The sequence below is a fragment of the Mauremys mutica genome, chromosome 2 (genome assembly GCF_020497125.1).
Source record: "Mauremys mutica isolate MM-2020 ecotype Southern chromosome 2, ASM2049712v1, whole genome shotgun sequence".
Classification (NCBI taxonomy): domain Eukaryota; kingdom Metazoa; phylum Chordata; order Testudines; family Geoemydidae; genus Mauremys; species Mauremys mutica.
In genome coordinates this window covers 63126193-63152734 of record NC_059073.1, presented here as the reverse complement: position 1 = coordinate 63152734, position 26542 = coordinate 63126193, and the positions used below count along the sequence as shown (strand labels likewise).

The following is a 26542-nucleotide window of genomic DNA, read 5'->3' as shown; positions in this document are numbered from 1 at the left end:
AAGTAACACAACTCTTATTTGTACTGTTTTGTATTAATAGAAGGTGAATAAGAATTGCATTAAACTTTACAGATGAATATGGCTTGAGTTTGCCTCTTGGAGATGAATATGAAAGAAAGAAACATAAGCTAAAGGAGGAACTTCGACAAGATTATAGACGATATCTTTCTCAGGTAAAACCTCTTTGAAATTAGTCTCTGATTTTAACAAAAAACAAAACAAAACCCCCACCATGAAAAAACTTTTTGAGAAGACAGAATTCATTCTGAGCTGTGACAATTTCAAAGACCTGCTTCCAGAATAAAGGTAGTTTAAAATGCTAACCCTATGAAGGGCTATATGTTCTAGACTTTCATATATCCTGCTGTCTTGAGATTTTAAATTACTATAATACAACTTGATTAAAAATGTATATATTTTTTGTTTGCTCTCATCTTTTTTTACTCTTCTTGGGTGTTTAACATGCCAAACAGGTATTTGCTTAATACTATTATGATCTTATAACTTATAAAGAAGGCTGATCTTATAACTCATATAACTTATAAAGAAGACTGTTGCTGTTCTGCTTAGTGCAGTGTATGAGATGCCACTGTGATGATTTAAAACAAACTTGTATGGAAGAAGCTTGGCACAGTTTTCATCTTTTGTGTGTGCGTGTGTGTGTGTGTGAGAGAGATTCTAAATCCGGTTTTAATTTATCAGATTTTAAATGTTAAATGAAAAAAATTTAATGTAATTTTTGCTGTGCGTGTTTACTGTCATTGCTTGCCAGTTTGTTTAAAATAGATGAATAAATAGTTTTTTTTTAATTGTTTTTTTATTGGTAGAATCAAATGGTTTTAATGGAAGACACTTTATGAATAGTCTGTTTTTCCCTGACTTTTAGGGTATTTCACAGGCAAAAAGAAAGGTAGGGTGCTGACAATATGTTTTTTCTGCCCTGCCCAAATTAGCTTTTTGCTTTGTTATAATCAGGTTTGTACAAATGAAATGGGTTAAAAAATCATGATTTTTGTGTGAGTTTGTGTGTGCTGCTGTTGTGATTAACAGTACTTGTATGCTTGCTTATTGCAAGAAATACACCTCTACCTCGATATAACGCTGTCCTCGGGAGCCAAAAAATCGTACTGTGTTATAGGTGAAACCGCGTTATATCGAACTTGCTTTGATCCACCGGAGTGCGCAGCCCTGCCCCCCTGGAGCACTGCTTTACATGTTATATCCAAATTCATGTCATACAGAGGTAGAGGTGTACTATGCTTATTATTTCCCATTAATAAAATTATACCGCATTTATTGATTTCTTCTTTGCATTTGCTATCATTGCTATATCATGCTGACTGCTCAACCGTTTGTTTCTTATGGTAGACAGACTTGCTACAAAGCATGCTCCCCAGTTTTCATCAATTACATTAGACAGGCACCATACATAAAGAATTTTTTAATGGAACTTTCTGAAGTTAGTCAAGTTTTTGAAAGAGCCCCCAACTAGTACAGTATGTGAAGAAAAAACAAAAGCTAATTTTCAGGGGCTTCCTGCTCCTTTAGTACTATAGATGCCTCTTCAGTGAGGTTAAACTGACAGACTACATAGAGGAACAGTGAAACTGACTATGCATCAAACATTGGTGCCAATGCGCAAATTAAACAAACTGGAGGGGGGAAAAGCAAGAGGAAAATAATTTGTTGACAATTTTTTTTAATTACATCTAATCTTAAGCATTACTTATAACTATAGTAGGTGCGGACAGAATTGTGATGTTGTTGTTGTTTGTTTTTAATTTAGTGGTGTCCCTTTTAAGTAATTTAAATTAAAGCTTAAATAAAGGAGTGATGGGTGGCATGGTATAAAGAGCAGCATTAAAAGACTAAATGCAATATGTTCTGTGTTCAAATTATTCAAAATATTCAAATTACAGAATATTTTTATGTGAAATACTAACTCTTACTGTTTAATATGTTCAGTGTAAATAACCGCACTGGTATGCAACAGAATTATCATATAGCAGTGGCAACTGTAACAATTGGCCTTTTAATCTCTAATTTAAGTGAGCTTTTGTAAAACAATTACTGTTTTTTTTTCTTGGTTTAATTTGAAATTAATATACAATTTTAATTTAACATTCTAATAATTAAAATCTTGATTTATATTGAATTGCTTTATTCTTGTTCAAAACATCCATAAACATCAAATTTGATTTTACTTTTATATTTAGCATTTTGATTGCAAGAATTACTGCTTGTTAATTCCATTCCTGATTGAGATTCATTTAGATATTAAGATTTTCTTTTGTCATACATATGTTAGCCATAGTAAACTTTTAAAAGTTGGAGGAGGATATTAGACTTGATCTCTAATTTCAGTCTCCAAAATAAGGTGATACTGTGATTCTGAGCAGCTCTTGGAGTATTTTGGTTGGTAACTTCTAAACCGTATGCTTATCTAGAAAACAAAATTTTCATATCAATTCTGACTTTCTTTAAGCATCTTTTTAAAAATGGGAAGTTTGTCATGAGAGCTGGGTAAATTTTGGCAGTAATTAAATATTGGTAAGGAGTACAATGAATACATTAATATTTTCCAGACAAAAATATCATTCATCATTCTTTCTGTTAATCTAGCCCAATTTCAGTATCTGGGTATTTGCATATAGTAGAACCTCAGAGTCACAAACACCAGAGTTATGAACTGACCAGTCACCCGCATACCTCATTTGCAACTGGAAGTACGCAATCAAGCAGCAGCAGACACATAACTCCCAAACCCCCCCGCCCCGCAACCCATAAATGCAGTTTAGTATTGTGTTAAATTTTTTTTGACAAGGTAAGGAAACAATTTCTGTGCTTGTTTAATTTAAAATTAAGGTGGTTAAAAGCAGCATTTTTCTTCTGCATAGTAAAGTTTCAAAGCTGTATTAAGTCAATGTTTAGTTGTAAACTTTTGAAAGAACAAACAATTTTTTTTTCAGAGTTATGAACAACCTCCATTCTCAAGGTGTTTGTAACTGAGGTCCTACTGTAGTTAACCCTGCTAAATCTATTCACTTGTAATTGCCAAGTGTGATTCATAATGATACAGATTTAGACTGGAACAGATGGAAGTTGTCTCATCTGTTTCTGCCTCTAGGGTTGCACAAAACGTATATACATTATAACAGTAGAAAATTATGCTAGTGAAATAGGACAGCAGACATGGAAACACAAGTGGACAATATTTTATTTAAAATGTTGTGTTTTATAAAATAAATAATTGAGGATACATTGGAGATGATTTTAGAGCAATCCATAGTAACTGTGCTAAAGGAGACCAGACAAGGTGGGTGAGATAATATATTTTATTGGACCAACTTCTTCTGAAGAGCTCTGTGTTGCTCGAAAGCTTCTCTCTCTCACCAGCAGAAGTTGGTCCACTTACAGATATTACCTCATCCACCATGTAGTTGTGTCAGTCCCAGGAGATTAGAGAGACAACTATTCTGCATACAATTTAGGGAGGCCACTCACTTTTGAAGTTGTATGTTTGCTATAGAGTTGTAAGATTGGAAGGGCTGACATTGACATTTTGGTATGCTGTAGAGTATAGATATTAGTAATATTGATATACAGATTAGTAAATATACATAGATATTAGTAATAAAGCAGATTCCCGTTGCTGGACTAGGAAGCATGGGCATATTTTCTTTAGTTGTTGATAGTGAAATTCCTTTCACCTTTTCACTCATCAACAAGGTAACTTCTTGGAGAATTCTTTCATTCGCTTGTATTTTAACAGAAGGATTTAATAATGGTTATATGTAAACAGTATCTATTTTTAAATGAGAAAGGCAGTAATTCATATAGCAACTCTAAATAACTATAAAACAAAAGATAACAGAAAAGCTATAGCAAACATTGAAATTGGGATCATTCAAATTAAGGCTAACAGGCCATCATTAATACATATTTATAGATATAAAACCTTTTACCTGCAGTTTTCTTGGCTTTTGTTGGTTTGTATTCCAAAAATATCCTACATTTCCAAAAAGTGAAAGTTGCCTTTCATTTCTCTTTTATTAAAGTGGAGCAAATTGCCCTGTCATATTCCAGAAGGTATAATTCCTAGATCCTGTGCTGTATTTGGCAAGTAAAATTAGATAGTTCAAAACGTATTGAATTATTCATTTTGTTTTATACAGAAAAATTATCTGACAACAAATGAAGTAGATCCATATACTCAAGGACTGTCTCTTCCTATTGTCGAGAGGAGGTCAGCCAAGGTAGGTGTGCAGGTGTAAATTCAGTAAATATTGTATATAACTAATGAATTAAAAAAACTGAAGTTTTCAGTGTTGTGCAAAAATAGACTTTCCAGTTGACAATAAAAAACCGGCCAAACTTTTTATCCACTTCATATATGAACATATTCCTTTACACCAATTTTAAATAAAGTGAAGCCTTCTAATTCTATAATAAACATTTCTGAATGATTTAATTATCAAGATTCTTTTTCCTTGGGTAATCCAGTACATTGATTTGTAGGTAATGAAATGGTCAATTTTTTCTTTTAAGAAGAGCTATCGATTAATTGCAGTTAACTCATATGATTTAATGAAAAAAATGAATCTAATTAAAAACACTAATTGCAATTAATCGCACTGCTAAATAATAGAACACCAATTGAAAGTTATTAAATATTTTTGGATGTTTTTCTACATTTTCAAATATATTGATTTCTATTATAACACAGAATAAAAGTGTACAGAACTCACTTTATATTATTTTTTATTACAAATATTTGCACTGTAAAAATGATAAACAAGAGAAATGGTATTTTTCTATTCACCTCATACAAGTACTGTAGCAGTCTCTTTATCGTGAAAGTGTAACTTACAAATGTAGATTTTTTTGTTTGTTACGTAACTGTACTAAAAAACAAAACAATGTAAAACTTTAGCGCCTACAAGTTCACTCAGTCCTACTTCTTATTCAGCCAATCACTAAGACAAACAAGTTGGTTTACATTTATGGGCGCTACTGCTGCTTGCTTCTTGTTTACAGTGTCACCTGAAAGTGAGAACAGGCGTTTGCATGGCATTTTGTAGCTGGTGTTGCACGGTATTTACGTGCCAGATATGCTAAACATTTGTATGTCCCTTCATGCTTCGGCCCCCATTCCAGAGGACCTTGCACCCCTCTCGTGCAGACAAGCTCTTAGTTTACACTGACTTTAGTTCCCCACCTTCCATGCTGATGATGCTCGTTAAAAAATAATGCGTTAATTAAATTTGTGACTTACCTCCTTGTGAGAGAATTGTATGTCTCCTGTTCTGTTTTACCCGCATTCTGCCATATATTTCATGTTATAGAAGTCTTGAACGATGGCCCAGCACATATTCATTTTAAGAAAACTTTCACAGTAGATTTGACAAAATGCAAAGAAGGTACCAGTGCGAGTTTCTAAAAATAGCTACAGCACTCAACCCTAGGTTTAAGAATCTGAAGTGCCTTCCAGAATCTGAGAGGGATGAGGTGTGGAGCATGCTTTCAGAAGTCTTAAAAGAACAACACTCAGATGTGGAAACTACAGAACCTAAACCCCAAAAAGGAAAATCAACCTTCTGCTGGTGACCTCTGATGCAGATGAGGAAAATGAATACATGTTGGTCCACTCTGCTTTGAGTCATTATTGAGCAGAACCCGTCATCAGCATGGACGCATGTCCTTTGGAATGGTGTTTGAAGCATGAAGGGACATATGACTCTTAGCGCATCTGGCACGGAAATATCTTGCGATTCTGACTACAAGAGTGCCATGTGAATGCCTGTTCTCACTTACAGGTGACATTTTAAACAAGAAGTGAGCAGCATTATCCCCTGCAAATTGTAACCAAACTTGTTTGTCTGAGCAATTGGCTGAAGTAGGACTGAGTGGACTTGTAGGCTCTAAAGTTTTACATTGTTTTATTTTTTTGAATGCAGTTTTTTTTTGTACATAATTCTACATTTGTAAGTTCAACTTTCATGATAGATATTGCACTACAGTAATTGTGTTAGGTGAATTGAAAAATACTATTTCTTTTGTTTTTTACAGTGCAAGTGTTTTTGTAATAAACATAAATATAAAGTGCACACTGTACACTTTGTGTTCTGTGTTGTAATTGAAATCAGTATATTTGAAAATGTAGAAATATATTGATATTATTTCTTGTATTATCATAGTGCCTAAGAGCCTTAGTAATGGTCCACACCGCATTGTGGTAGGCACTGTACAAACAGAACAAAAAGATAGCCTCTGCCCAAAAGAGCTTACAGTCTAGTCAGTTTTCAAGTACTCTGCCAGTTGCACACTTTTCCACATGTTTACGTATGAAGAGCAAGACATAGAGATGTAGTGGTTCAGTTACTATAAATATATAAAGACATAATACTTTATCACATTATATATCCTTTTTTTTTTAATGGTGAAGAATCTAATGACTGCTAAAATATGGCAGGCTGTATAGCACTGAAGTATTATGAATATGCCATAGCTAATGATTTTACATCAACACTTGAATTTCTGTAACCTCTGCCATGTGTAAAACCTGCTGGGTTTTAATATTCACTGTGTGTGTTGAGGTCCCTGTTGAGCAGTATTGCCAACTTTGTGTCCTTAAAGCTATCTCTACTTTTTTATCTTTTTTCCTTTGATAACTTCTTGCTAGTTTTTCATTGTCCTGCGAGAAACCACAAACACCAAAAGATTAAAAATGTAGCTGTTGTGAACATCAGCTTCATTCAATAAACTATTATCAGCATGTCAGACCCATGGTGATAACTCTACAGATAAGTGGAGTTGTGAATTCTGCTTGAAAATTTACCATGGAGTGCAAGTGAATGTATATGTAGTGTTTTGTATATCATTATCCATTTTGACTGTGGGAGTGAGGAAGCAAAAAATACTGCCAAAGGTGCGGAAAATCATGTTCATATGACTAGTATATTTATTTTTATTTATATTACAGTAATGAAAATTAGGATTGGGCCCCATTATGCTAGGTGCTACAAAAGACAATCCTTCTGAAAACTGAGGGCAATAATCTCAGGAAAATTTTTTAGTTGATCACCGTTTTATTTTCCTGCTGTTGCCTCTGGAGACTGTCAGTATTTTATTATCCGTTGGCATATTATCTCCATTTATTTTAAGGTGTATGGGGGGTTGGCCCTGACTCTTGTCACTCTCAGGAGGGTAAATCCATTTTTATATGGGGGGGTGAGTGGGGGAGATTGTGTGGTTTTTTCTCTCTCTCTCTCTCTCTGGTTCTTCATCCATCATACTTGTATGGCTCGGGTTACCACAGTATGTGAATAGCCTCATAACACCCCTGAGAGATGTAGGTACTCTTAGGGTATGTCTACACTACGGGATTATTCCGATTTTACATAAACCGGTTTAGTAAAACAGATTGTATAAAATCGAGTGCATGCGGCCACACTAAGCACATTAATTCGGTGGTGTGCGTCCACGGTCCGAGGCTAGCATCGATTTCTGGAGCGTTGCACTGTGGGTAGCTATTCCGTAGCTATCCCATAGTTCCCGCAGTCTCCCCCACCCCTTGGAATTCTGGGTTGAGATCCCAGTGCCTGATGGGGCAAAAATCATTGTCACGGGTGGTTCTGGGTAAATGTCGTCAGTCACTCCTTCCTCTGGGAAAGCAACGGCAGACAATCATTTCGCGCCCTTTTTCCCTGGATTGGTCTGGCAGATGCCATAGCATGGCAACCACGGAGCCTGTTTTGCCTTTTGTCACTGTCACCGTATGTGTACTGGATGCCGCTAACAGAGGCGATTCAGCAGCGCTACACAGAAGCATTCATTTGCTTTTGCATGATAGCAGAGATGGTTATCAGCCGTTCTGAACCATCTACCATGCCATTGTAAATTGGCAATGAGATGACGGTTACCAGTCCTTCTGTGCTGTACCATCTGCTGCTGTCATAGGTGCCTCTGGCTGAGATCGGCCGGGGGGCGCAAAAGACAAAAATGGGAATGACTCCCTGAGTCAATCCCTCCTTTATGGTACCTAAAAATAGAATCAGTCCTGCCTTAGAATATGGGGCAAGTGTACTAGAGAACCAGTGTATCAGAGAACCAGAGAGCACAGCCGCTCCGTGTCAGATCCTGCAGAAATGATGAGTTGCATGCCATTCACAGGGGGTGCCCCTGCAACAACCCCACCTGTTGATTCCCTCCTCCCCCAGCCTTCCTGAGCTACCGTTGCAGTGTCCCCCCATTTGTGTGATGAAGTAATAAAGAATGCAGGAATAAGAAACAGTGACTTGTTACTGAGATAAAATGAGGGGAAGGCAGCCTCCAGCTGCTATGATAGTCCAGACAGGACATTAAGCAGTGTGGGGGAGAGGAGCCCAGCATCCTGCTGCTATGATAGTCCAGGCAGTACAGAATCTTTTCTTTACACATGAAGGGCGGGGTCTGATGGAGCTCAGCCCCCTGTTGCTATGATGAAGATGGTTACCAGCTGTTCTGTACCATCTACTGGGAATGATCAGGAGTTTTTTACCCAGGCGCCCCCAGTCGACCTCACCGGAGGCCAGCCAGGAGCACTCATGGGCTGATGATGACGGATACCAGTCCTATTGTACTGCACCATCTGCCACAAGGCTGATGATGACGATGGATATCAGCCATATTGTACCATCAGCCACCAAGGAGGGGGGGCGAGGATGCTGCAGTTGACTGCTGCAGCATCGTGTCTGTCAGCAGCATTCAGTAAACATAGGGTGACATTTAAAAGAGTCGAGAGGATTTTTTTCCCTTTTACTTCTGGAGGTGGGTGAGGGGGTAAATTGACGAGCTATGCCCTGAACGAACCGCGGACAATGTGTTTGACACTACAGGCATTGGGAGCTCAGCCAAGAATGCAAATGCTTTTTGGAGACTGCAGGAACTGTGGGATAGCTTGAGTTCTCAGTCCCCCCTCCCTCCCTCCATGAGCGTCCATTTGATTCTTTGGCTTTCTGTTACGTTTGTCACGCAGCAGTGTGCTGAGTCCCTGCTGTGGCCTCTGTCTGGAGATTTTTTAAAAATGCTTTGGAATTTCGTCTTCTGTAATGGAGCTCTGATAGAACAGATTTGCCTGCCCGTACAGCGATCACATCCGTACGGTCCATGCTGGAGCTCTTTTTGGATTTTGATTTCGGACTGCATCGCCACCCGTGCTGATCGGAGCTCCACGCTGGGCAAACAGGAAATGATATTCAAAAGTTCGTGGGGCTTTTCCTCTCTACCTGGCCACTGCATCCGAGTTCAGATTGCTGTCCAGAGCGGTCAGTGGTGCACTGTGGGATACCGCCCGGAGACTAATAGCGTCGATTTGCGGCCACACTAACCCTAATCCGATATGGTAATACCGATATTAGCGCTACTCCTCTCATTAGGGAGGAGTACAGAAACCGGTTTAAAGAGCCCTTTATATCGATATAAAGGGCCTCTTAGTGTGGACGGGTGTGGCGTTAAATCCGTTTAACGCTCCTAAAACCGGTTTAAACGCGTAGTGTAGACCAGGCCTTAGCCTCTGTGTCAGTTGCCCATCTGTAAAATGGGGTTAAGTGACTTGCCCAAGGTGTGACTGGGGTTCCGTGAGGGGGCCACCCTCAGATTGCTCAATCTGGGCAAACTGCAAATAATGGGGCAGACAATCCCTCAAAATGGTGGTTATTTCTAATAAACTCACCAAACCAACAACAAAACAGCTTCTACAATGCCTTACTGCTTACCCAGAAGCCAAAAAATACAGTTCCCTTAAGCAATCCAGCCTTGGGCTCCCATCCAGACAGCCAAATCAAATATGATAAGGATTACTGAAAATCTTGTTCATCATATATAAAGTTCTACCAATCCCAAAAGATTGGACACATTATCCACCAGGTCAATGAATATTTCAGATCTTCCCCAAATACACACTTACAGCCAGTTCTTATTAACTAAACTAAAATTTATTAAAAAAGAAAAGAGAGAGCGAGTACTGTTTAAAAGTTCATTACACATACGGATACGAATAAAGTTCTTACATCAGTTTCATAGTAGAGATGGTGAGCTTCAGCATTGCAAAAAGTTCTTTCAGAATTTGTTCCTTAGGTTATAGTCCAGTGTCCAATATCAGGGTGATCCAGACAAGCTGCAGACCTCAGTCTTGTGACTTAAATTTCCCTTGACAAAGCTTAAGGAGATCTGAGATACAGGATCAGAGTTCTTTTATAGGTCTCAGGCTATCAATAACTTGCCAATTGACCGCAGGTATTACTTGGGTGAAGTATTGTGGCTTTGAAGTAAAACCACCTATTTCCTATGCATACACAGGTAACTAGTTGCATTCATCAGCATAAGGTAATTATCCAGTAAGCAGTTCATAGACAGTTTACTACAAACTTCAAAAAGAAATATAGACAATTATATTGTTACACCCAAGTTCCATCTAACTGTTACAATTCCCTTTTGATCTCTGAATCAATAGAATATAGTAACAGACAGGAACCATCTACATGGTTAACATCTAACAAGATATAAGTAAACAAATCCAATTAGTATTTACCTATAATTCCCTGCCAATACAGGTTTGCATTTCAAAGCTCTAGTCTATCTAACAGAGTTTTGTTAGCTATTTATAAGAAATAGCGTTAATTACCATTTACATACAGTACTTCTCTAATATGTCAAAGTTGAATTTGGGTCATATAGCCTGTTAGTTGCTTAACCCTTTCTGTCTCAGTGTCACACAAGGTCACAGAGGAAGTCTGTGGAACAGCGGGTACTTGAATCCAGGTTTCCCACATCCTGTGCTTGCACCCTACCCACTGTAGTGTGTGTGTGTACGACAATGACTGCAGAATCTGTCTCCCTTTGAAGAACAATTCAGTAGAAACGTCTTAGATTTTTAGCAGTTAAATACACAAGAAGATTATGCCCACACTGGGCATGCTCTGGGTTGGGACTGAGCCTATTTCTCCTATGTTTTCATTGATTCCCTTGATGGGCCCAGGCAGCATGGAGGAGGAAGCTGTCTAATTTGAATGTTGAGGGGACAAAAACTGGACTTGCTGGAGAGTGGGGGAAGAGTAGAGTCGCGCAAGGAGCCTAAGGGGTTGGAGACTGGCAGGTGGAAGAGACGGAAACAGGGAATGAGAGTTAGTTTAGAGAGGACTGCAGCTGGCTGGGCAAGGAGATTGGGAGCTGGGGGGGTACATGTCTGGGAGCCAGTAGATCGGTAAGGAGACTGAGGTTGGATGAGGAGCCAATGGGGAGGCAGAGATGACTGTGCAAGGAGGTGAGGAAAGAGGAGAGACATCTGAGGAGGAACTGGGTGTCAGGGTGAGAAGTGGGACTGGCTGTGCAAAAAGACTTGGATAATGAAGCTGTGGGGTGGGGGGAGATGCAGAGAGTGGGTAGGAGCTAAAGGAAGGAGATGAAAATGGGGAACGTGGGTGGGAAAGCAACTGGAGGTTAGGATGGGGGTGAGAGATATTAGATGAGAAGCTGGGACAGGGGAACTGGGACTGGCTGGGCAAGGAGACTGGTGGCAAAGAATTCAAGGGTGGGGAGGACTTGAAATGATTGGACAGCGAGACTGGGATGGGGAGCCTGGAGTGGTGAGACAAGGACTAGCTAGGCAAGGAAACTGGGATTGGAATGAGAAGTCTGAGGAGTGGAGAATGTGACTGGCTAGGTGAAGAGAATGGGATTGGCATGAGGAGCCAAGGGTGGGCAAGAGACAGGACTGGGATAATGGCAGGTTGGAGGGGATAGGGCAGAAGGAGTCATGCTTGGGGAGAAGACTGTGACCATTAGAGAACTCTCCCCTCCAGAGCCTGGAATGGAACCCCAGATTCCAGAGTCTCTTAATATTCTTCTGTCAGCAGATACCTATGAAACCTACTGGTAAAAGTGTCCAATCCCATTTTAGTCCTTGTCCACATAGAACGTGACGGCTTACTACTGCTGTCAGTTACTCCGTTATCTTGAGTGGCAGAGGTCTTTGTAGTTGATCTAAAGATTCCAACCCTGTTGATGTCCCATGTAGATGTCAGTATAACTCTACATGATGGAATATCTGGGGTTTTTTTTTCAGTTTGCTTCCTTAAAAATGTAGGAAATTACATACAAGCTGCTTTAAAAGAACATTATTAAGGTTACAAAGTCAAGCACTGAAAAGTTAGGAAATACCAGAATCAGGGTTGCCTGTACAAGGCCTTGTTCATCCACCAATACCTCTGTGTCAGCACCTAAAAGCAGAAAGAAGTACTATTCCAAAGATGAACCCACGTGCAGGCCACCTTACCCAGCACCTAGCAAGAGACTAAAAGACTCACCATAACTTGCCCTGAGCTCTTCCCTTGAAAGGGCATAAGGTTGTAAAGACTTAGTTTTCTTCGAGTGGTTGTCTATATGTATCCTATTGTTTATGTTCATGCACCCAGTGTACTTGAGTTCAATTTGTTTTGTCCAGCACTGTCTTCTGGGGACTATGCCTGCATTCCAAATGTCCTTGTGTCTCTGACTGAAAGCATAAAGGATAAGGCAACCCCAGTCACTTCTGAGTTCCTTCTCACCATGCATGACTACGAGCTGGAACTTGGAGTGTCCAAACTTATTTGCTCTCTGTGTGGCTATTCTTTATGTAAGTAGTTGTACATAATTAGGTAGTTATTAGTGTTAAGGAATCTCTCCATCCAACCTCCAGTACAACTGCCTCTCCAGCAACATGTAATATCTCAGGGTACGTCTACACTACGGGACTATTCCGAATTTGCATAAACCGGTTTTGTAAAACAGATTTTATACAATCGATTGCGCGCGGCCACACTAAGCCCATTAATTCGGTGGTGTGCGTCCGCGGTCCGAGGCTAGCGTCGGCTTCTGGAGCGTTGCACTGTGGGTAGCTATTCCCTAGCTATCCCATAGTTCCTGCAGCCTCCCCCGCCCCTTGGAACTTCCGGGTTGAGATCCCAGTGCCTGATGGGGCAAAAATCATTGTCGCGGGTGGTTCTGGGTAAATGTCGTTAGTCACTCCTTCCTCTGGGAAAGCAACGGCAGACAAGCATTTCGCGCCTTTTTCCCCTGGATTGCCCTGGCAGATGCCATAGCATGGCAATCATGGAGCTTGTTTTGCCTTTTGTGACTATCACCGTATGTGTACTAGATGCCGCTCACAGAGGCGATTCAGCAGCGCTACACAGAAGCATGCTTTTGCTTTTGCATGACAGCAGAGATGGTTACCAGTCATACTGCACCATCCAAACCCTTCCATAAATTGGAACTGAGGATGATTATGGCTACCAGTCCTTTTGTACCATTTGCTGCTGTCATAAGTGCCCCTGGCTGCTCTTAGCCAGGGGCGCAAAAGCCAAAATTGGGAATGACTCCCTGAGTCAATCCCTCCTTTTTGGTATCTAAAAATAGAATCAGTCCTGCCTAGAATATAGGCAAGTGTACTAGATAACCACTGTATCATAGAACCAGAGAGCACAGCTGCTCTGTGTCAGATCCTGCAGAAACTATGATCTGTATGCTATTCACAGGGGGTGCTCCTGTAACAACCCCACCTGTTGATTCCGTTCTTCCCCCAGCCTTTCTGGGCTACCGTAGCATTGTCCCCCCACTTGTGTGATGAAGTAATAAAGAATGCAGGAATAAAAAGACATGGTGACTTGTTAGTGAGAAATGAGTGGAAGGCAGCCTCCAGCTGCTATGATAGTCCAGACAGGACATTAAGCAGTGTGTAGGAGAGAAGCCCAGCATCCCTCTGCTAGTCCAGGGGCAACTGAATCTGTTCTTTACACATGAAGGGTGGGGGCTGATGGAGCTCAGCCCCCTGTTGCTATGATGACGATGGTTACCAGCCATACTGCACCATCCACCATCCACCAGAAAAAATTAGGGCCAGGCGCCCTTGATCGACCTGACGAATGCTAATCAGCATGGTTACTGCCCCATGTGCCAATAGGCTGATGACGAGGACGGTTACCAGTCCTTTTGTACCATCAGCCACCCATGGCAGGGGGGGGAGTGAGGATGTTGGTGTTGACGGCTGCAGCATCGTGTCTATCTGCAGCATTCAGTAAAGATAGGGTGACATGTAAAAGAGTCAGAGGATTGTTTTCCCTTTCGCTTCTGGGGGTGGGTGGGGGGGGTGCGTAGACTGCCAAGCTATGCCCTGACCCACCGCGGACACTGTGTTTGACCCTAGAAGCATTTGGAGCTCAGCCAAGAATGCAAATACTTTTCGGAGGCTGCAGGAACTGTGGGATAGCTTCAGTCCTCCAGTCCATGACCGTCCATTTGATTCTCTGGCTTTCCATTACGCTTGTCACGCTGCAGTGCGCTGAGTCCCTGCTATGGCGTCTGTCTGGAGATTTTTAAAAAAGGATTCTGAATTTCATCTTCTGTAACGGAGCGCTGATAGAACGGATTTGCCTGCCCTTACAGCGATCACATCCGCATGGTCCGTGCTGGAGCTCTTTCTTTATTTTGATTTCGGACTGCATCGCCACCCGTGCTGATCGGAGCTCCACGCTGGGCAAACAGGAAATATTCAAAAGTTCGCGGGGCTTTTCCTGTCTACCTGACCACTGCATCCGAGTTCAGATTGCGGTCCAGAGCGGTCACTGCTGCACTGTGGGATAGCTCCCGGAGGCCAATACCGTCGATCAGCGTCCACACTAACCCTAATCCGATATGTTAAAACCGATACTAGCGTTACTCCTCTCGTTAGGGAGGAGTACAGAAACCGGTTTAAAGAGCCATTAAAATCAATATATGGTGCCTCCTAGTGTGGACGGTTGTGGCGTTAAATCGGTTTTACGCTCCTAAAACCGGTTTAAACGCCTAGTGTAGACCAGGCTTCAGAGTCAGTCATATCCTCCATCTGTATCCACACTCTCTGTGCCTCATGGCATGGACACTGGCTGGGTAACATCAGTAGAGATTATCTTAACTGAAGTGCAAAACATTCTTATCCACAGTAGAAAGGCATGTTTAAGGGCATGTTTAATCTGGCAAGTGGAAAGGATTCAGTGTCTGGGCACAACACAACCAGTTATCTCCATTTCTCACTTAGATACCAGACATATGGTGGTACCTTCTGTTATTAAAGAACTCTGGATTTTCAGTGAGCTTTATGAAGATTCACCTGGCAGCCATCTCAGCCTCCCACCCTCCAATTTAGGAGTATTCCACATTTTCACACCCTACAGTGGTTTGGTTCCTAAAAGGCCTTCTGAGGGTATATCCCCCAGTCAGAGAACCCTCCATCTCCTTGGGATCTAACTATTGCACTGATGTGTGTTTATGTGCCCACCCTTTGATCTACTAATGAAAGAGGGAACATGTCAACTTTCCATCAAAACAGCCTTTTCGGTAGCAATAACATTGACCAGAAGGGTAGGTGAGACCCAAGCATTAATGCAGGGCACCCACATACAGCTTTTCATAAAGAGGGGGTGTAATTGAGACCTCACCCAAAATTTATACAGAAGATAAGCTTGATGCTTATCGGTTTCAGCTAACAATTAAACTCCGCTGCTGCCTCTGGGCATCCCGGCTGCCACTGCCTGCACTTGGGGACCCCCACTGCTGTCTGGGCCTGGCATCCCAGGGTCCTGCATGCCGGGTGCAGCAGCGGTGGCAGCAGCAGCAGCGATCCCTGGGTGTGGCGGTGGCAGCAGTGGAGCCCTGTGTAAAATGTAGGGGTGCTGCAGCACCCCACACACGTCTAGTTCCCCTGGGGGTACTAAGAAGTCTTCCGGGGGTATACCTCTAAATCAATGTTTCTTGACATGGGGCAGCTCAGTGAGAGCCAAGGAGTGATTCCAGGGAAGATTTTGTATCCCCTGAGCTGTGCTCCAGTACACTATTCTTACCAGTAATAGTTGTGGCCATGCTGGATCCCCCTGTGTATAGGTCTAGGTCTCCCTCACCTAAGAGGCAGATTAAGCCTCCCCAGTCACCTCAGCTGCTTGAACCTTCAGCTACTTGAGAGGCAAGAGGAATAACAATTTCTAGGGAAAGAGCATCTAGTTCTGGTTGCAATATTCTCATCTTCTTCTCACAAGCCAGAGAGCTCACATACATTGGCATCTGTGGGCATATTTAAGGTTTTCCAGCACTTAATAAAGCGGATGGTATAAATCTTAAACATTCTCCTGAAAACTGTTCATGAGAAAAAAAACAATCTCTTGGACATACTGCACTTGTCAACTCCAGGCAGGTTAGCCATGACAATACATGATAGTCTGCTGGAACCTGCTAAATCCATCTGGCGTACTCTGGCTTCTGTTTCTGTCACATGCAAAAGAGCAGATAGGAGAAATTGAGTGTGCAAAAAGGGATCTGAATATTTTACACTCATCCTGTAGCCATCTTTCTTGTGCAAGCAGTACAAGAGAGAACGAAATAGCAGGGACCACTAAAATGGATCCAATTTAATGGTCCCGGGGGGGGGGGGAATTCCCCCAAAACTGATTCTTTTTGGCCAGAATGTATACTAGTCTGCAAGCCTTCAGATGACAGTAACAAATTATCAAGTGCTGCTCTCTAAATACGACTTTTTAGATAGGGAGCAAACTGTCTAATTGCACTGATAAATTGCCCAAGAAGCACCTTAATGTCTAAAGACCCTAATGGCTGAAAGTCAGCCAACTACACACACAACTCTGCAGGCTTTGCTGGATGCCTCAGCAGCATGTACAATGGCTACAGCAATAGGGTTGTCATGGCTTCAGTCATCCCCTAGAGAGGTCCAGGCAACAATTGAGGACCTCCCAGTTGAAGGTAATAAACTCTTCAGCAGTGGCACTGACAAAGTCCTCTGTACAAAGTCCTGGGCAACTCTGGTCTTTTTAGTGCTTGAGGTTTCTGAGTCTTAAGAGGAAACAGTTGAGACAATTCTATGATTAGCCACTGAGATCTTTGGAGCCACAGAGGAAGAAGCAGAGATTCTACAGGAGGTGACCTTTTGCTGCCTCCTTAGCTGCCCTGCTGTCTGGGACTTCAGATAGGCAGGCTTACTACCTTTGTCAGGAACCTATTTGAAGCCTCCATGTTGGAGAGACAGGATATGAAGATCATGGTCGCCAAAGGAGGGGGAATAGTTTAAAACAAAAAGGGTCCTCTGGTTTAAGGGCAGGGCTTTTATTCCCACTACTTTTTAATCTTAAAAAAAAGGGGGGAGGGGCGGGTTGAAAGCAAATCCTCGACCTTTGTCTCAAAATCTTCATCCACTTCTACAGATTCTGAATGATGACCCTAACTTCTGTAATCCCTTCATTTGATCCTCAGGGCTGATTTGCAGCTCTTGTCCTGCCAGATGCTTCCTGTCATATCTCATATCTTCACAGTCAAGCTGGAAGGGCAAGGTTCAGTTCTGGGTCTGTTTCTGTTCAGTATCTTCAGCAGTGATTTAGATAATGGCATAGAGAGTATACTTATAAAGTTTGCAGACGATACCAAGCTGGGAGGGGTTGCAGGTGTTTTGATGGAGAGGATTAAAATTCAAAATGATCTGAACAAACTGGAAAAATGGTCTGAAGTAAATAGGATGAAATTCAATAAGGAAAATGCAAAGTACTCCACTTAGACAGGAATAATCAGTTGCACACCTACAAAATGGGAAATGACTGCCTAGGAAGAAGAACTGCAGAAAGGGATCTGGGGGTCGGAGTGGATCACAAGCTAAATATGAGTCACTAGTATGACACTGTTCCAAAAAAAGCAAACATCATTCTGGGATGTATTTTGCAGGTGTGTTGTAAGCAAGACATGAGAAGTAATTCTTTTGCTCTACTGTATGCTGACTAGGCCTCAACTGAAGTATTGTGTCCAATTCTGGGTGCCACATTTCAGAAAAGATGTGGCCAAATTGGAGAAAGTCCAGAGAAGAGCAACAAAAATGATTAAAGATCTAGAAAACATGACCTATGAGGGAAGATTGAAAAGAAATGGGTTTGTTTAGTCTGGAGAAGAGAAGACTGAGGGAGGACATAACAGTTTTCAAGTACATATGAGATGGTTACAAGGAGGGAGGAGAAAAATTGTTCTCTTTATCTCTGAGGACAGAACAAGAAGCAATGAGCTTAAATTGCAGCAAGAGCAGTTTAGGTTGGATATTAGGAAAAACTTGCCTAGGGAGTTTGTGGAATCTCTGTCATTGGAGATTTTTAAGAGCAGGTTAGACAAACACCTGTCAGGGATGGTAGATAATACTTAGTCCTGTCTTGAGTGCAGGGGACTGGACTAGAAGATTTCTCAAGGTCCCTTCCAGTCCTGTGATTCTATGAAGACAACTGGCTCACAATAGATACCTCAGGTTCCTACTAGGAACATCTCACTACCAATGCAGAGTCCTGGCCACCAGCCTCTCTTCCATACTCGTGTTGTCACCAAATGTCTGATGGTAGTTGCAGCTCACCTAAGATGACAAGGAAGCCAGGAGTATTCTTACCTAACCAACTGGCTAATCATAACTGGTGATCAGCTCCTTTCAAGCAATCCTGAAGTTCTCTGCCCCACCAAGTTTCAAAGGCAATAAAGAGAAATCCATGCTCACTCTGACTCAGAGCAAGAGTTCATAGGAGCAGTGTTACTCTAGATCAGCGTTGGCTTACCTTCCACAGGAGAGATTTTAAACAGTAACAAACCTCATTAATCAACTTCAACCCCACCCAAGAACACCAGTGAGACTGTGTTTCAGACTTCTAGGATAAGGTTACCACAGGGTTATTTACTCTACAGTAGCTGTGGTTCTTTGAGAGATGTTGTCCAAGCAGATTCCATGATCCACCCTATTTCCCTGCAACTACTTAGATGGTGTTCTGTATTAGAAAAAGAAATGAGGGGCAGTTGTACACACTCAGCACTTTATATCTTTGCATGGTGGGGTGGCACGAGGGCACGTTGGTGTAAAAGTGGCCTGAGCGGACACTGCTAGACTTGAAAAATCTGATCTCATATGTATGAATGAGGTGCATGTGTACAAAGAGTGGGATAAGTGTGGAAGACAAATTGCAAAGAACCACAGTTATTGTAGGGTACGTTATTGTTCTGTGCAGAGACAACCTTAATTCTGGCATTTCCTAACTTTTAAATGCATGACTTTGCAACCTTAATAATCTTTCAACGTAGTTTTTGTGTGTAATATATAAAATGTATTCCTTAAACAATTACTAAATGCATGCCTGTAGGAACTGAGTACAGATATACCGAAAGTAATACTCTGGGGCCCTGGGCACATGCACCAGATGAACTTCATCCACCAATGGGGCTCATGATTAGTTGTCCATTAACACTCAACTAATCTTGGGGTCACCAGCAGACCTTAAAAGTGACCTTTAAAGGATTATACCCAATATTGGTTTGTGCTCTTTTGTGATTCTTTTTTGTGTACAAAGAAGGCCTGGAATATTTTTATAAACGGTTTCTTTTCCCCATCTTTTTTACTTTAAAAATATCAGGAATGCCAATTTTACTCTTCCCTGGTTTGCTGGAATATCTCGTGTTGTCTCAGAACATGCGCAGTATGAGCTTTCACACCTTTTAACTCATAAGGCATTTTTTCTCCAAAATGTTTACTAGATTTTGGCATTTAATATGTGTTAAGATGAATGGTTTTAGGTAGTCTAACTAAAAATCTTTCTCAGTTGATCAGCTTTCAGTCTCTCGACTCTTGCAATGTTCTTTAGTCACCAGAGTCTTTCAGGTTAGACAAAATCTAAATTTCAAAGTAAAAAACAAAATAAACTGCCCTTTTCTTTGAGTGGGAAAAGACCACCTTTCCAGGCCTCCTGTATACATCACAATAAAGAGAGATCCATGCTATATACATCACAAAGAAGGGTCTGGGTTCAAGTCCATTTTTTTCTTTGCGGATAACCTTCAATATTTTACCACAATATTTTACTTATTTATTATTGCTTTATTTTTAAATTTCTAGTATCTTTTAAAGAGTAAATAAACGGCCTTAACCCAAGGGAACACATAACATTGAATTTTTTTACGATTCACAAGTTTTTAGCAAACTATTCCTATGATGTCTGACATTTTTCTCCCTGTAATTTGATGTTTATTCAGGGAGTTTACAGTTAGGTGCATGTGGTATTATTACCAGGATAGTTTCAATAGCCATGTGACCACTGAGGCACTTTTTAATCAAGTTAGCTAAATTGAGCTGGGTTAACTCAATTGAAATCTCCACCTGATTCTAATGTAGATCCATTTTAACATGTTTAATTCAAATTTAGGTTGTTGAGTTATAGTCTAGGCTGTAACTGACTGATGTCCTGTCTACATACAAATATTGTACCTCTTTAACTATAGTGGCCTAGTTAAAAAGGTACAATCCTGACCCAACGACAAACCAATAAAAACTAAATACCATCAGGCCCTATTTGTACATCAAAAAGAAGCAAAAAAGAAATAAATTATTATTTTAATATCTCCTGCAAAGTTAAAAGCCCTCTCCCTAAAGCACAAAGTTATGAAGCACTTTCCAATGTCTGTTTCAGGAGAAACTACGGCTTGAAAGAAACAGGGAATACAATCAGTATCTCAGGGACAAGGAAGAGTGGAATGAAAGGTTAAGGAAAATAGGAAAGAAAAACACAGAGGTAATACAGATTTTGCTGAAGTCAATTCACTTTGAGAGAACTTAAATGAGGTTGTTAAGAATTGTTCTCAATGTCAGTTGTCTAATTGTTCTGGAGGTTTTACATGTGATACATTCTAAGTCTCTTCAGAAGAAGAGCAGTAAAGAATATGTATTTGCTGATAATATTCCTCCTCAACACTCACCCCTTTTTTCCACAGGAAGATAATTTTAGCAATTATCACTATTCTGGGGCCATTTTTACTTCTCTGATTAGTCTCTGTCCCTCTAGTACCCTTGTTAGTTGTTTCTTTTTTGTTTTAATTGGAAGAAGAGGGGAACTTATTTTAAAGCAAACTGCATCAAGGTATGTGTATATTAACAGTCTTTACTCATCTTTTCCCTTCTTGATGCATGTGATATCCCTTGTTTAGACTGTAATCTCAGGAATCTATCGTGTGTGTGTGTGTGTGTGTGTGTGTGTGTGTGTGTGGGACCTGTCACTATAAAACAGTAATAGAGGAAGAATATTTCTTAATATTTTAGGCTCTCTGTCTACAATATCTACAGATATAAAAAAATCTACAATATCTAACACAGCACAATAATATATTTTAAACAATTTAATGTTTTTAACATAATATAGCCACACTGGGTAGATTGATCCCAATTTTGATTTTTTTTTCTGTCAAGTTTGCCTTATTACTGGGGGAAATGGAAAATGTGGCATAAAGTATGACGTCTTACCTAGCATGCTTCCAATGTTAAGGGCACAGTTAAATATATAACTAGTTAAATGAATGCAAAAATAAATATAAAGCTATATGTTTTTTAAAAGATATACCCACACCCTTATCCATCCCTTCCAACTAAGTATGTGGTCATAGATAATCTGTGTGTTGCCCTGTGAAGCAGCCTATAAGTTTGGCTCTAAAACATGGTCTTACTGTCCTTACTCAGGCAGGGGCAGCTCCAGGCACCAGCACGCCAAGTGCGTGCCTGGGGCGGCAAGCAGGGTTGCCTTCGGCAGCATGCCTACGGGAGGTCCGCTGGTCCCACGGCTTCGGCGGACCTCCCGCAGGCGTGCCGCCGAATCCGCGGGACCGGGAACCTCCCGCAGGCAAGCCGCCGAAGGCAGCCTGCCTGCCGTGCTTGGGGCGGCAAAATACCTAGAGCCGCCCCTGTACTCAGGTTATGTCTACAGTAGCGTTTTTGTTGGTATAACTTATGTTGCTCAGGGATGTGAAAAAAACACCCCTCCTCCCCCAAGCAATATGAGTTTCTCCGGTGTGGACAGCACTGTGTCAGCGGGAGATGCTCTCTGGCCAACATAGCTACTATCACTCATTGGGGGTGGCTTAATTATGTCAATGGGAGAGCTCTCTCAGCATAGAGTGGCTACCCGGGAGATCTTGCAGCGGCACAGCTGCGTCTGTACAGCTGTGCTGCTGTAAGGTCTCTAGTGTACACATATCCAAAACGCTCACTGAAGTTAATGGGAGTTTTGGCCAAATAAGATTTCCAAAAGCAAGTTTTATGTTTTTGTGGGATGCTTAAAAGTCTTCAAAGGGTAAAGTTTTGAATTACTTCCCTCCTGGGAGAGGAGCTTCCTGCATTGGAATCACTAAATGGCCCTTTGGTACCTTACATGCATTAGAGAGAGAAGAGGTGTGTGTGTGTGTAAGTGAACTAATGATATATATATACACAGAGTGATTCCATGAACTTGGTAAATGTAGGAAAAAAGCCTATAAGCCTGGTGCCTGGGGAATTCAGCCTATTCTTACACTACAAAAGTCCTTCCTCCCATAAGGTGCAGGCAGTCTGTAAGATTTCCTTGCTGAGCAGGAACACCTTTTTGAGCCTAAATGCCTTTTGAGCCTTCTCTTCCTTTTTTCTCTGCAAGTAAGTAAAAATATTGCCCACCCTTCCACACAAACACTTTGTGACTAACCATGCAGGGTCTTTTTCTGATAGTTTTAGTCAGTTTGAGAGTAAAAGGCTAGTTTGTTCTCCAGGCACTAGTGATGTGTGAGATCTTTTTCTAGTGGATTGGAAAAAAGCTGATCATCTTAAACGGGCAGTATGGCACCTTTAACTATCAAGTGTTGAATAGCTTGGGTGTATTGTCTCTTCTTATAATGTCTTGCTTTAGTAATTGGATAAAGGTCAGCATGAGTCATATCAGTGGATAACCCTGGGAGACCATTTCCAGTATCCATCAAAGAGTCTTGGTCTGTTGCCATTAAGCAAAAATTGACAGGTTATCCCCTGTACCTTATGTTTGATGTGAGAAATACTGGTTGTTGGCTGTTATCCGCAGTTCTTGTTTGAATAGTGCTGCTGGTGCTAGGTGTGTCCTTTCCTGTGCAACTTAAGTTTTGTGATCTGTGCCATGATAGCTATAGTGCAGTGTTTTTGTGGACTGTCTTTACAGAACAGTTGAAAGGGACTCATTTGGTGTTGAAGTTCCCAGGTATATATGGATTCTGGAAGAAAGATTTTCTCTTCAAAAGAGGTGTCCTTCTGAGAGCTTTTTGGAGGGTCTCTGTGTGGGTATCTTCTCACCATGGCCATATTTATAAGTACTTATCCGCCAGTGTATTGGATGAGATTCTAGGATGAGAGTTTAGTTGAGAATTTTACTTCATCTAAAGAGAGATGGCCGCAAAGGCAGCAGTCAGACATCTTTTTTATGTTGGAATTCATTATCTAGTCCGGGCTGGATTCTGAGCATTGTACATGCTATAGGATAGTGGACAGAACTGAAACTTGCATTGATGCTGCTGAGGCTTCAGAATTCCAACCCATAGTTCTCTAGCTGCCTGTCTCCTGGATCTTTTGAAAGATTTTACAGCACCCTCATCCAGTGATGACACTGGATATCTGAAAATAAGGCATTTTGTCTTGTAGGCAACTGTAGAACCTTGTGTACAGTCTGTTAAGGGGCTGTCTCCTGTTCAGGTGTTCCCGTCTTTCCAGGCTGATGATTTCAATCAAATCTATTCAGAGGATCTGAGGATTTTTTTGTGAATTTTCTCTTGGGTCTTGAGAACTCTGCTCACTTTGTCCACACTGGAAATATAAATAATCTTCTTGGAGTTGGCACAAAGAATTAGGCAGAAACAACTAGACAGGGTTTCTAGGTCTGATTCCTCCGTGTCTGACCCAGAGGAATTAGAGGAATATGATTCTCTTTAATTTGCTTTTAAGGTTTTTTTCTTATTTGCTATTCCTGTAGCTCTTTTTATTTATCTGGGAGAAGGGAAGGAAATCCTGGAAAGACATTCCACCTTGTTCAGAAGATTTGGAAGATCTAGAAAGAATCCAAGCAATCTCTAAGAAAACTTTTGGGATAGGGAGAAAATTCTTCTTTAAGGTCCTCCTTCCCCTTTTGCTTTTGGAGGTGTATTTTCTTGGGTCTCTGAAGTGTGAGCACATACATGAGGACATGAAGAAAGGCTTCAGGGAAATAGTGTGAAGAGGCATCTTGCACCCCAGAGGTTAAGAGGAGGTGGGAGAAAGCTGAGAGTAATTCTTGATAAATTACTGCTTCTTTGTCCTAACTAAGGGCATCTGCTTCAGAACTGATGGAGCCCTCTATAACCCCTCCAAACCCACTACTGGAGAAGAGGCAAATTTGTGCTGATTTGACAGCCCCAATGGGTAGGCACTTCCTGGAGTTCTGGATTCTACTGGTGAGGACAGACTTTGACAGTGCATCTTGTACTGCTTCAGTAGAATGGGCCAGTGTACTGTGCTATGGGAGGTCAAGGACTGAGTTTGTCTGATATGTGGTCCAATTGAGTGTCGTTGCTGCAATCCTTGCCAGCTCTGTCCTCAGTAGCATCTCATGCAGTTTAGGAGCTTTGATCGGCTGCAGACAGTCTTGTATTTACTTTTGAGGTTTGTTCTACCATTTTGTTTGCTGCTGGTAAGCAGAGGTGGCTCCAGGCACCAGCATGCCAAGCGCGTGCCTGGGGCGGCAAGCCATGGGGGGCGCTCTGCTGGTCGCCGCAAGGGCGGCAGGCAGGTTGCCTTCGGTGGCATGCCTGCGGAGGGTCTGCTGGTCCCGCGGCTTCGGCGGACCTCCCGCAGGCGTGCCGCCGAATCTGGGGGACCGGGAACCTCCCGCAGACAAGCCGCCGAAGGCAGCCTGCCTGCCGTGCTTGGGGCGACAAAATACCTAGAGCCGCCCCTGCTGGTAAGGAAAGGCCTCATGCACCACAGCAGAGCTTGGAGATCAGCTTAGCCCCTTTTTCTCAAAGTGACTGAAACTCTTTGAGAGATTTATTTATTCTTATCTGTCTGTTGTATTTATATGGACTCCATTAGCGGCTCACATTCTTCAATGTGTTTATCATCATAACACCTCCTCTGAGGTAGAGAAATACTATTATCTGCATTTCATGGATGGGGAACTAAGGTACAGAGAAACTAAGGCTATGTTTACACTATATCATTTACAAGCTGAACCCCTCAAACCGTGAACAATGTAGGTTATACTGAAGTAATTTGTAGTTTAAAGATAGCCTTAGTGACTTGCCCAAGGTCAGCGGTGGAGCAAGGAATTGAGCTAATGAGTCACAGGCTAGCTCTCTAACCATTATACCATACTTCCACTTAGTAACAGTTTTTGCAGGGAAAAAATAAAAAGGGTTTTTGAACCCCAAAACCATGTTCTGGTCAGACAAAGGAGTATATCAGACTGCCTGAACCTCAGTGCAATCAGGACATCTGTGCATGTGACCAGATATAAGGCTTAACAAACACTATGGAGTTCCTCTGCCTTCAAATCTAAAGGTCATTTCATTATCCAAACTGAATTCATGGGAAGCCTGTTATTCAGGACTGCTGGCCATCCCATTGTCAGTGGAAAATAAGTGATCAGGTAAGCTGAAGAGTATTGTTTTTTCAAGAAAAATTTCCCCAGCATTTAAGTCCCTATTTAAGAGGATTTTTTTAAAATCGTCATTTGGGGAGAGTTTAAAATTAGGAGATTATCATAAATACAGAATCAAACTATTGCTGAAGCACTGATGGAAAATGTGAATTATACTGAGATGATGAATTAAGGTTATTACTTTCTTTGTAGTTGTATCTTTTAATATTGTTTTTTCTATTAAACAGCATGAGACAGAAAGAAGTAAAAAAACTACTGCTTTTACTAGAGTCCAACCAGGACTGCGTTCACAAGTACAGCCCTCTTGTGCAGATTCAGAACCTCCCAAGAAAGATGCTTTTACTTCCACGGAAGCTTATGAAGAGCTACTAAATAGGAGGCGACTGGAGGAGGATCGATATCGCAGACTAGACGATGAGGCTGAACTAAGAGATAGAATATTGCACAAAAAATTTGATGAAGAACTGGACATTTCCAATAGAAAGCATCACAGGTTTGATAGCAAACCTGATATTTCTCCTAGAAGACATCACAGATTTGATGAAGATCGTCATTTTGATAGAAGACATTACAAATTAGACTATGATCCTGAAATAAATGAGGAAATGGACCCTAGATTTAGATATGAAAGTGACTATGACAAAAAGCCTTTGAGGGTGTTCCATGCTGAAAGGTATTTTTTAACTCCGTTTTCCACTTCTTTTCTTTACTTCCTTAATGCTGTTGGTGATGGGATTGTAGCAGTGAAGACGATGAGTTATTCAAGCCATAGGGGGTTATCGTTTAGTGGTACTGAGCATTAGATTTGAAATCTTTAGACTCCCTTGAATCGCAGATTCAAACTCTAGGAGGGTTGATTCTGTTGTGGATCCTTCTGAGGCTGATGCTTTGAATTCTGTGCAGTGTATTATGTGTGTATTTTTCAGGTGAGACCTGAGAACCGGAGTCGTTCTCCCCCCACACACTTTTTTTTGGATGGATGTTAGACCCCCAGGGCTTTTTTTCCTAAAATTAAGGCAAACTTGACC

The 26542-nt window shown here is 41.3% G+C and overlaps 1 protein-coding gene across 12 annotated transcripts in view; it reads left to right on the top strand.

Annotated features, from left to right (window-relative positions):
- CSPP1 (centrosome and spindle pole associated protein 1) overlaps positions 1-26542 on the top strand; it is a 163598-nt gene that overhangs the window by 20520 nt on the left and 116536 nt on the right. For 8 of the 12 annotated variants that reach the window (XM_045006697.1, XM_045006700.1, XM_045006694.1 and 5 more), the window contains exons 5-9: positions 73-173; positions 887-910; positions 4176-4256; positions 20532-20633; positions 25742-26187. In XM_045006697.1, coding sequence (XP_044862632.1) covers positions 73-173; positions 887-910; positions 4176-4256; positions 20532-20633; positions 25742-26187 — 754 coding nt within the window. The remainder of the gene's footprint in view (positions 1-72; positions 174-886; positions 911-4175; positions 4257-20531; positions 20634-25741; positions 26188-26542) is intronic. The other 4 variants (XM_045006706.1, XM_045006698.1, XM_045006699.1 and 1 more) reach the window with 3 other exon arrangements.